General features: G+C 40.3%; 1 protein-coding gene across 2 annotated transcripts in view; it reads right to left on the bottom strand.

The window, feature by feature from the left end:
- WWC2 (WW and C2 domain containing 2) overlaps positions 1 to 12,241 on the bottom strand; it is a 166,505-nt gene that overhangs the window by 61,583 nt on the left and 92,681 nt on the right. For both annotated transcript variants that reach the window (XM_082863903.1, XM_082863904.1), the window contains exons 3-4: positions 7,646 to 7,849; positions 6,807 to 6,883 (exon numbers count right to left, since the gene is read on the bottom strand). In XM_082863903.1, the coding sequence (XP_082720029.1) occupies positions 6,807 to 6,883; positions 7,646 to 7,849 (281 nt within the window). The remainder of the gene's footprint in view (positions 1 to 6,806; positions 6,884 to 7,645; positions 7,850 to 12,241) is intronic.

The raw sequence follows: 12,241 nt of genomic DNA, 5'->3' as shown, positions 1-12,241 counted from the left end.
ATCTTTCCAATATGAGCTGAGGGTAAGCAAATAACAAGTAGCAGTTGGGCGGTGTGGAATTTCACTTTATAGAAGTATCCCAACAAAAAAATAAATAAGGAATAATATAATTAGACTATCATCATTTTGTAATCCTTAATGAAATGACCTAGATGATGATCATGAATGACTACTACTATAATAAAAAAGAAAAATGGGACATTGTATGCCTGAGGGAGATAATGTTATACCAACCATGATGAATTCTACTCCCCACTAAGAAAAAAAAAAAACCCTAGATCTCGTAATCTCTACATCTAATTAGCAATTTATACGGGCCAATAATTTTTTTATAAAAGATACAAGATACAAAAGTCAGATGAAGACCTCTATAAACAACCTGGTTTTTATGAATAGTTACATACAGAGAAAAGAGGGTGACTGAAATCAACTTCAAAAATATATATATTTGTCTAAACTCATCATATTGTACTTTTAAATTTGGTGAATTTCATTATAAATAGTTTATAATAAATTATAACAGCAATAAAAGTGAATAAGTGATCATTTTCTATGTGGGGGGAAAGATTTAAATGAGTAATTATTAGAACCAGTAAATAACGTAATTTCTTCATGCCCCTGTCCTGCTTTCTGTCAATTATGCCTTTTCAAGCATTTCATACACATGGAAGCACACCAGTAGGTAGTCTTCATGACTGGCTTCTTTCACTTATCGTATTGCTTGTGAAATTCATCCATGTCATGAGTATTAGCAGCTTGTTCCTTTTGATTGCATTTTATGGATATACCACAATTTATTTATCCATTCATCCACTGGTGAACCTGAAGGCTGTTTCCAGGTTTGGGCTAGTAAGAATAGGGCTCCTGTGAATGTTTACACTCAAGTCTTTGAGTATATGCTTTCATTTCTCTTGTGGAAATACCTACAAGTGGGATTGCTGGGTAACATTTTAAGTGTATGTTTAACTTCGTAAGAGACGTATGTAGTATAAATAGCTATTTTTTTCCTCTCACAACTTCATTGTCATGGCCTCAAGAGGCTGATTCTCTCAAAATTTAACATGAACATATTAGGTCAATGTATTTATTGGGTTTATGTCAAGGAAAAGTATCAAAATATAATGAAGTGTTGGTTTGAGTTGTGTTCGTTATAATATCTTTATCTCACACAGTTCCACAGAGCTTAACTCCCACAGTCCTTCAGAAAAATGAGAGAATGAGTATTGCAGCCTTCATAGAATCATTTAAAATTGATTTTTAGGAATCCTTATTCCCTGTTCCTGTCTGCTTAGACTGTACATTCTCTCACAGAAGAAGTTAATTGCATTTGATTTTGTAAAATGCCATGAGCATTACGGATATGAGGGTGTTTATGAGTGAAGATGGAGAAGTCTGGAAGTCATGGCCAGAGAGACTGAGACAGTAGTTCACCCAAGTGAGGAGAAACTAAATACCTCCTCCCCCAGCAACACAGTTTTGATGAAGAATTTCTTTTGACATATAATTATTTAGCCTGCAGTATGGTACCCTTCAAAGCTAGAAAAGGAGACCAAAATCATTAGAGAGAAAGAAAGAGAGAAACAAAACAGTATGAAATCAATAAATGTGATTGTTATAATTTCACTCTGAGTATGCTTTTTGAAAAAAACACTACCGTGCTATGAAATTTAATCGTTTCCAGTTATTAGCATGTCTTAACAGAGATAAGACCAGTTCTTGCATTAAGCAGAGTATCTCTCTCCCATTTTCTCTTTCAGTCTTGCTTCTTTAGTGAAGGTGAATCAAGTCATATCATTCTTCATTTCATTCAAACTTCATGAAGACTGTTGTACTATTTTCAAACCCAACACCAACTACAACATAAATTCATTTTTGGATATCTTAAAAGAATAACCATTTCTGATGTATAGTTTGCTACTGCAAATCAGTATTGCTCTATCTCCTTCAAAACCTTGAGATCAGGAAATTGGAGCTGAAAGAACTTGGGATGTAAGCTAAGTATAAAGATATCACTCATGTCTAATCAAGAGACAATCCTTATTTGTAGCAATTTGCATTCTCAGAAGGCATATTTCTTTTCATCTGAAGCACACTGCTATGACTTTTGTATGTTAGTTACATCACTGGTTAAAGTGTCATAGTTTGATGTGCACATGAGCTAATAACTCCATTCACAGTTACACAGTTACAAACTAACCCTTACATTCAACTGCCATTCTTTTAAAATCTGTGCCCAAGACTGCAAACAGGTGAGATTGTGGATGGCTTTTCTAAGTCCATCACCATTGCTAAAAATAATTCAAAGTGAATTCATATTAACAATGTGGGGATAAATATATCTGAGAATAAAGACAGCACCCTGTTATCAACAGCAATGCCCACTAACCAGCCATGTATTTGGCGTGGAGAGCAAATAATTTAACCAGAGGAGCGTTTGTTTCCTTTTTGACAAAATTAAAAGTTACATCAGATCATATGCTGCAGTGCTCAATAAATTTCTCAAACACATTTGTATTTCTAAAGAAATTTATACTTTTACATTTCCAACATTTTATTTCAGTTTGATAAACAAGAGTAAAAACTTAATCAAAATTCAGCAAAAATTTTCTACATCCAATTTTCACCACATCTCACCTATTTATAATCTGGGATATAAATTTTGAAAAATATCAATTGAATTGAAGGTTGAGTTTGTATAAGATACACCATTCCTTATCCTAAGTATCTAGAATGAACGAATGAAATAATAAATTTTGGTGTAAAATTTTTTACATTCCTCTTCCTAAAAAAATAGATTTTCTCAAGAAATTAAACACCCACCTCTAAAAGTTATGAATATATTACTAAAACGGCATTAATTTATTCATTTCTCCATTTCAACAACTAGGAATAAGATGCCAGGAAATACCGTTATCCTATTAGCCCGAGAAGGAAACTACAGCCCAATGATCACCGACACCTATGACCATAATATAAAATAATACAAAACAGATGCTTTAGACAGATGTTCCTAAATACCTGATTTTCAAATGCTTGACCCATTTGCTGTAATTCAATAAAACAAATGAAGCACCTACTAATATTGTTACAGTAAAATAATGAAGTATGAGGCCAGTGCTTGACTTCATCTGAAAAGTTGTTACTATGACGAAAAATGCAGGCAGGTCCCCTGAGACACCAAAGCAATGAAGAGTTAGCTAATTCATGAGTTACTATTTCTGCGGCACTACTTTGTGAAAGGGACTAGTATATGCAGGGATTCTACAGGATAGGCAAGCCACGAAAAATTAGGTTATCAAAATCCATGAAACTCTGCTCAAATTATCCAGCTGCTTCTGAATGGCTGGGGAAGAGCCACCTGGCCAAGAAGTGCTCAAATGACAGAGAGAGGCAACCATCTGCCCCGCCATGTTCAAACCATGACACAGCTCAAAACATCACAATAGAGCATGGACCACAAGGGCCAATGTGCTAAGGAAGTGTTTCTATAAAAAGGCATTTGCGTGCTTCCCTGGTGGCGCAGTGGTTGAGAGTCCGCCTGCCGATGCGGGGGACGCGGGTTCGTGCCCCGGTCCGGGAAGATCCCACATGCCGCAGAGCGGCTGGGCCCGTGAGCCATGGCCGCTGAGCCTGCGCGTCCGGATCCTGTGCTCCACAACGGGAGAGGCCACAACAGTGAGAGGCCCGTGTACCGCAAAAAAAAAAAAAAAAAAAAAAAAGGCATTTGCACTGACAGGAAGTGTTAAACAAGTGCCTATTCGCTAATGAAAGAGATGCTCTCATCTTTCATTACAGTTATTATGAATGTCTTCTACCTCTTCTTGAGGGAAGCACCTTCGTGGGGAAGGCACTCCTTCCTGACTCACCTTTGTGGTCCCACAGTGATGCCATACACATGAAACACAGGCTTCTCATATTAAGAGCACATTAAACCTGGCGCAACATAAGCTTTGTCTGAGGGATTCTGCTGCATTAGGAGACATGTCCAGGGGACAGGACTACTTGGGATCTTCTGGGATCTCCCCCAGTGAGACGGGGCTCCATTTCCTTCTAACAGTTATTTGTGTGAGATATCCTATATGTACTTTTGATTTTAAATCCCTCCCTTAGTTTGCATCTTTCCTAAAATAGCATTTAAATGGACAGATTATGACAGCCTGTTGAGGTATTCCATTTACAATATGTCTTACAAAGAAAAGAACTGTGAAAAATGTTTAAAATTTCAAAGGGCAGTAATAGTAAGTAATAACTTCTCGAGAAGTGCACAACTCAAGGGAATACTGAAGTTTAGCAAGAGTAACTTTTGACAAAATACCTTCATTCTCTGCCCCCCCCCCCCGCCTTTTTTAGATAAGGTATCTGCCTAGCAGATCACAGAAGTGTACACACATGGTAGACATGGAGCAGCAAGGATCCCACAAACCAGCCCATGGGATTCTTAAGGAACGTACAGAGAAATAAAGGTGGATTGACAGAGTAAGGGTTGTTTATGGTAGAAAAGAACACTTCTAACAATGACTTCCATAAGTGAAACCCAGAAATCCAGACTGAAGAGAGGTTTGCTTCCAGAAAGTATAGATGAACTTTTTCACACTCTTTTTCTGAGAACGACAGAAAAGTTGTGAGGTAAAACAAAACAAAAAAGAACATCTATTTGAAGACACGGGCGAACGACTAAGGCAAATAAGGGAAGCCCATAGTCAAGGTCCAAACTTGGCACTGTTTTTCCTTTTGAGGCATTTGCATATGTGTAGGGAAAGTGAAAAGCTGGGAGAATGTAGTGACCGAGAGAGCCTGACACACAGAAAGCACCGGCTGTCCCACAGAGCTGAGAGGCTTCGGGGAGAGACTGGAATCCAGCCTCAATCCAGCAAAGGGACCCTCAGGAAACAGCCCAGGAGTTCAACTGGGATTCTGAAAAGCTCCGCCCTAAGAGAAAGGGTGGACTGGAAATAGATCCACTCTGAGAAAAATGAAGGAAGCCCAGAATTCAGAAAACTCAAACCCTGACTGAATTAAAACTATCTACCCCTGGACTAACTGCCTATAAGAAGCAAAACTAAATCCTCTTTGAAGGATAACAAGATCATCCCAAACTTCAAATGATATTTATTCTCTTTCATACATAATATATGGCTCTTAATTAAAAGTAAGCAGCTGTGAGGTGTCAAATATTGACCAAAAATCAAGAGAAATGCCTAGAATTTCTCGAAGAATCCAACATACAGGAAGTCTAGATATTATACTAATTAAGACATGGAATTTTCAAATAACTGTGATTATTTCATTCAGAAAAATTATTATATCAACATGCAGAATTTGGGCAAGTAACTAGAAACAAAAAATAAATAGAAATTTTAGAATTGAAAAAACACAGAGTGGAATTAAGCTGAAACCAATAATAAAAGATAAGAAAATCCTAACCGGTTTAAAAATTAAGTAATATACTCATATGAGAAATTATAAAGAAATTAGAAAATATTTTGAACTGACTGATAATAAAAATACAAATTCAAAACCTATGGGATGTATGCAAAAGCCATGCACAGAAAGTAATTTAGAGCTTTAAGGGCAGATATTAGAAAGTAACAAGGCCCCAAACCGTGTGTCAGTATCTGCTCGAGTTGAAGCTATGTATATTTTTTGACACGGCAATTCCACTCCTAGGTGCATAACCAACAAAAATGTGTACATCTGTGCACCCAAAGACATGTGTAGTAGACACGTACACTAAGGCATAATTTTTAATTACCAGCAATTCGAATAAACGCTGATGTACGTCGACAGTAGAAGAAATAAAGAATTCATGGTATCTATACGAAAGTGGACTGCTTTACAGCAATAAAAGTGAATGTACATGAATCTCAAAATGTTGAACAAAAGAAGCCATCAGGAATCCATGAGGTAGCATTCCAATTTCACAAAGTTCAAAGCAGGCAGAAAATCAACTTAGAGTATTGCCAGTAAAGGTCACCTAGTGGGCTTCCCTGGTGGCGCAGTGGTTGAGAGTCCGCCTGCCGATGCAGGGGACACGGGTTCGTGCCCCGGTCCGGGAAGATCCCACATGCCGCGGAGAGGCTGGGCCTGTGAGCCATGGCCGCTGAGCCTGCGCGTCCGGAGCCTGTGCTCCGCAACGGGAGAGGCCACAACAGTGAGAGGCCCGCGTACCGCAAAAATAAATAAATAAATAAATAAAGGTCACCTAGTGTCACCTTTAGGGAGAAGGGTGATGATGAGGGGATACCATGGGGGCTTCTGGGGTCATGGCAATAATCTCTTTCATGACCTATGTATTGGTTGCATGAGTTTGTTTACTTGGTGAACAGTCTGTAAGACTCCAAAAGTCAAGGGTAAACAAGCTGTGACCTTAACAGCAGTGTGGTCAAAAAGATTTAGGGTGAAGATGGGCAAACAACCCATGAGGAAGTGTGAGGCACTAGAAAAGGAAGTGACGTGGTGATGTGAACCGTGGGCATCTTGAAATATTAGGCTGTCTGATGAAAGAGCAACTAGGCTCAACTCTGGACGTGTGTTTCAGCACAATAAGGAAAAGTAAGTTTTCCAGACTCAAATTTTGATGCAGTATACTAACTGCAAATAATAAAACTGCCCAGAAAAGGAACACACTCTCTCTCAATAGAAAGAACAATCTCAATCACTCACATGTTCTAACAAAAGCAGAAAGACTACCCATCGAGGATAAATGAAAGGGTTCCTGCATTGAATGGAGAGGGCAGATGACCACCAAGTCCCCTTCCAGATTCTAGGCATATGTTCCACGAAGAACCACAATAAAAAAGTCTTACCCTTAATCGCGTAGTGGAGATCTCAGCTTTTAAGATATCAGGGTCATATTTAGTACTGGATGAAGATCCTGAGAATACTTTCAAAGGGAAAAAAGAAAAAAAAAAAGTAACTTGTACAAGTTGCATAACTAGTTGTCAACTTGGAATTTACAAACTCTAAAAACAACAAGATTTACATGCTTCTGTGGATACTTACTTAACTTTATAACTCCTTTACTGTCATTCATCAGACACCTAAATATAAAAAGTCATCTTCAAACCTTTATAATTTTTTTCAAGAAAAAGGAATGTTATAAAGACCCCAGCGCCTCATTTTCCTCTGAATTTTATATCTATGGATAAAATCTTAGAGAATCTTATTGCAGACCCAGTTTATCAGAGCTTTGCATTATCCAGAAACTTGTAATTTAAGTAGAACTTCTGGGCCCATCACAGATGCTTCTTTAAACAAGACCAGCTCCAGATTATCAATTTCTGAGATGAGAGAGAGGTCGGTCAACTCAGGTGTTCAACAGAAACTTCATTCTAGTTAATAGCTCCAGTTTTAGTTTAGTCCCACTGCAAACACTGTACAAGAGTAGCACAAGGGCCAAATTATTTGCCCTGATCTGAAAAGGTAAACATTAATCCCCCACTGAGGAGACTTTTATCTGGAATGGGGTCAAGGGGTTTTACTGAGAAATCTGATGTGTGCCCTCAGCCTCACATGGCTCTGAGGGACTCTTCCTGCCCGGGAAGGAACAGGACTCAGAACAAAGTCCCACAGAAACCCAAGTGGCCTTCTATTACCTACGACTTGGTCCCCATTTCTCAGGTCTGAACAGCCACGCTGTACTTACAGCTGGTGCGAGAGCTCGACTTTTCCTTGTAGGCGTCATTTAACCGGACGTATTCATCCAGGGCCAGGGCCAGTCTTTGCTCCTTCACGTGGTACAGCTCCTTCTGCGTCCTGAGGGCATCCTGAGCCACGGACAGATAGTCCTTGAGCATTTTCTCCTGTTCCCCCCTCCATTGTTTCCTTGGATCTTCAATCTGCGTAGTTTCTGAAAGTATGTTAGGTGGGTTATTTTTCAGAATTTAATGATTTTTTTTGTCTATTTATTTAAGCTTTCAAAAAAGTAGCCATCTTTATTTCTTACCTCCTGTAAGTAGTTTATTAGTGGTATAAAGTGACTTCTCCAGAAGTGTGATAGAGTTTCTGTTTTAGTTTACCCAGTGCCTCCCCATCCCAACCCCTTTCAGGTCCTTGTCAGCAGTTTATCTTCATTGCCAATCCCTCAGACACAGTGTTGCCTAGGTAAGCACAGCAGCAGGGCTGTGCTTAGGTCCTTCCTTTCAAGAACTGTCTGGCTCCCCAGTACCTTCAGAATAAAAGCCAAGCTTTTATGGCCCTGTATGATCTGAACCCAACCTGCTTCCCATGCTTCTATTCACTCAGTACAGGACTCTTGCCAGGCTGCCCTCTACATCAGCAGTACTCAAAGTGTGGTCTGCAGACCAGCGCCGGTCCGTAAACTCTGTTACGTGTCTGTGACAATAAGTACAGATATCAAGAGTAAACATTTTGAAATGTTTACAGCAATTTCATACAGTTATCCTATATCTGTTGACTCTAATAATAATAATACTGGGCCTTGCATTTTGCATTTTTTTCAACTTTTCTAATTCATTTTTATTGTTATTTTATAAAAATATCAGTTAGTCCATAATGGCTCAGAAATTTTAAAACAAACAAACACAAAGACCAAACCCCGGTCACGGGTTAAGGAGAATACCCTAAGGCACAGTTCTTGGTTCTGCACTTCTGCACACTAGCATCACCTAGAGAGCTCTAAAATGAATCCCAGACCAATTAGAGTTTCTGTGGGTGGAACCCAGGCAATGGCAGGTTTACAAGCTCCTCCAGTGATTCCCATGAGCGGCTGTGGCTGAGAGTTTGTGCTCTGCAACAGCTCACATACTGCCTCCTGCATGGAATTACGGATTATTCAAAACATCCCATCCTAAACTTGCTCAAACTTGCCTCCCCTGCCTCACCCACTCCTCCCAGAGGGAACCAAAATAAAGGCTCTGGCCCATGCTTTCCCCTTTGCTCCTTCTGCCTCCTGACAGACCCAGGTGCTTCCCCACGTGGCCCTTCATGGTGTGATGTGGCCCCCCTCTCCTGGGAACTGTAAGTAGTACAACTTCTTTCGATGGCACTGACCTATTTGTGTTGTCACTCAGCCATCTCTAGAAATTAAATCCCAGGTACAATCAAGACAGATGGGTCATACGCGCTGGCCACTGCATGAACATGAGGACCCACCTCTTCCTGACAAGTTAGGATTGGATAATTAACTTATCAATTTGCTGGAATGTCCAGTGGTGTGTACGGTCTTCAAAATGCTTTGTGTGTGACTCTCAACCTTAATGTACCCCAACTCGGTATTTCTGGTTGCCCCTAAGGACTCCAGTGAGTCAAAATGCAGAGAATGATAGTAGACGATCTGCTGTGACCACAATTATCTCCAGCGGCCAGGCTGGCTCTGGAAATGTTTAACCTGGTCTCCAGGGATAAGTGATAACACTACAGTGGTTCAGACGTGAAGCCTGGGTCCCCTTCGGGCCAAGGGAGGCCTGGGTCAGCCAGGGGCACTGCCACCACTGCCTCAGACCTACAGCCCTCCCTTCCGTCAGTGGTTAGAGAAAACATCAGCGCTTTCTCTAAAGTAGTGAGTATTTGGAACACGAATTTTTAAAGATGTAAATACTTCAATGTGCAAAAGAGGCAAATCTCATGTAATTGTGGGGAAAAATACGCTAGAGTCAATGGCCAAAGAAGATATGCAGGAGGGGGCAGTGCTGGACAGACAGCCCCCCAGCCAAGAATCTTCAAGGGCATCATCGCAAGGGGCAGGCTCGGCGTCTGGGCAACACGGAGAGTGGACAGTGATCAGCCAATAAGAGCCTAAACGTCTCCATTTTAAATATTCCTTATAACTCAGGTCTCTGGCTATCCAAACATGTAATATTTACATTCATTTCCAATATTTCTATATACGAATGCAAACTGACTCAAAGCACAGAGAATTCATCCTCTAACAAACAGAAATTTATGTTCTTAACTGTGGATGACCCCCAATAATCCTCACCTCCTAGTGTGCACACCCCTGAATACCGGCTAGCGTGCGCGACTTGCTTCGAACGAAGAGCACACAGAGACTGGGTGTCACTGTGACCGCCGTCGTGCCCTCTCTGCCTGGCCCTCCTTGGCTTTTTTGCTCTAGTGAAGCCAACTGCCAGGTTACACGCCATCCTATGCACGTAGCGAGGAGAGGGGGGTGACGGCCGGCAGCAGACAAGGAACTGAATGAATCGTGCCAGCCACCACACGAGTGAGCCTGGAAGCAGGCCTCCTCCGGTCATGCCTGGGGGTGACACAGCATGGCACACACCTTGAGGACACCCTGTGAGAGACCTGGAGCCAGAGGACCTGGCTCAGCCTTGCTTGGCTTCAGCGCCCGAAGAAACAACGAGATAATAAATGCAACCTGTTACAGTGAGATATATAACTAGGAAACTAACCAAATAAAGAGATGATACAAATTGAAAATGTGCATGAAAAACTTGAAATGTTCATACATTATAATAGCTGTAGCAAGATACATACTTCCAGTTCTCTCTCAATATCTTTGGAGGTGTTACCTAATCATATTTCCCTACATATTGGCGAACTGGCATACTTTCAATAAAATGCTTGTCAACAGCTAAATTGCCACAAAACCCTGAAAGTAACACTGACTGACACTTAAATGAATAAAGTACAATGATAATAATAATAATAAACTATCAGCATTTGTTTTGGATACATCAGCAGAAACACTCCAGTCGACTGGTTTAAATACTGGATGCTACAAGAGACTCAGCAGGAAACACTGACATTTCCAATATACCGCCCCATTCAAATATGAACTACAGAAGTGGGTTCCCAGAGGCATCTTTGAAGAAGCCTTCACAAAGCAAGATTGTGCTTCATCTCCATCAGTTATATTTGCTGAATAGATCTGTGAAGAATATTTATTAAATGTAAATACTCAAAAAGGTATATTATACAAACGTGGTATTTTTTTATTAAGACCTGGTGGCCTTGGGATATCACTGTATTATAATGCAATATAATTTGCATGTTGTCTACTATATGAAAGAAGTAGTTAAAGTAGTACTGTTAAAATGTCACGCACCTCAAGGGAATTCACATTCCATCAGTTTTATAGATGTGGAACTTTATAGATAGAGAACACGTTGTGAGTTACAAGATCTTATCAGGGGAGATAACATTAGACTCTTCAAAGGAATATTATTTCTGTCTCTCATGCACATTTCTATTCTTTCTGCTGTGCTCAGGAAGAATGAATGAAATGAATATGAGTAACTCTCCTTATCTTCCTTTATAGACACGATCTGCTATGTTTACTTATCTGTTTGTTCTACAGACAACTGAGCATCTACTGCATGCACTAGGGAAAACAGGATGTTCAGGTATGATCCCTCCTTCCAAAGAAATTATAAAGTATAGAAGAAATTGTGACACAGGAATTAAAACAACAACAACGACAACAACTGTTTTATACGGTAGAAAATGGCGAGAGCCCCGAGAAGAGAAAGGTCAAGTGCCACGGAAGTTTAGAGACACGGGAGTTTCCTCTGGCTGAAAAAGTAAGGTCCCATGGAAGAGGCAGTGATTAAGAAGGGCTTTGAAAGGTCCCAGACAAGAGGCCCTTCAAGGACCAAACCCCTGTTTGCCGCTCCAGCCGTTTTCCCCAGCCTCATTCACACCAGCCTCAGCCGCACTGAATTTCTTTTCTTTCCTTCATTGAGTCCTGCTTCCTGAGGCCTCTTCAGACCTCTGGCTTTACTTGTGGGTCTTCCTTCTTCCAGGCAGTTTCTCCTCCAAACTCCCAAAGCCTACCCCCTCCCCGTGTTCTCCAGGACTGGTAACTTACTCATCCTTTGGGTTATGAGCTTAAAGCGCCTTCTCTAAGTAGCTGCGGCCATGCCCTTCAGAATGGATATGGTGCTTCACTTGTTCTCCTTTGTTCTGCTAGTGATGGTGGTACTAGAATTCTGCTCCATGTTCTCACTTCTTCCCCAATACTCCAAGAGGGACTAGATGGTTTCTCGAACGCCAGGTTAATAAATATGAAACTCATTTTGTAAGCAACAGTATGCGGTAGAAAGGCTCTAAGTAAGGGCATGAAAGGATCTTAGTTATATTTTAGGAGGATCATCTGAGAGAAATGTGAGGTTCTATTATCAAAAGAGTTGATATGATTGTGCAGAAAATTTTTTGAATGAAAGATTATACAATAAGTTAAAAAAAGCAGTTTATAAAACTGTACGTATGTAATATAATCCCACTTGATGTATACAATATATTGAACACTCGTGTGTGT

Source organism: Leucopleurus acutus, assembly GCF_964270905.1.
Source record: "Leucopleurus acutus genome assembly, chromosome: 21".
Classification (NCBI taxonomy): domain Eukaryota; kingdom Metazoa; phylum Chordata; class Mammalia; order Artiodactyla; family Delphinidae; genus Leucopleurus; species Leucopleurus acutus.
The sequence above is the reverse complement of the archived record's forward strand: the minus strand, read 5'-3'. Positions and strand labels throughout refer to the sequence as shown.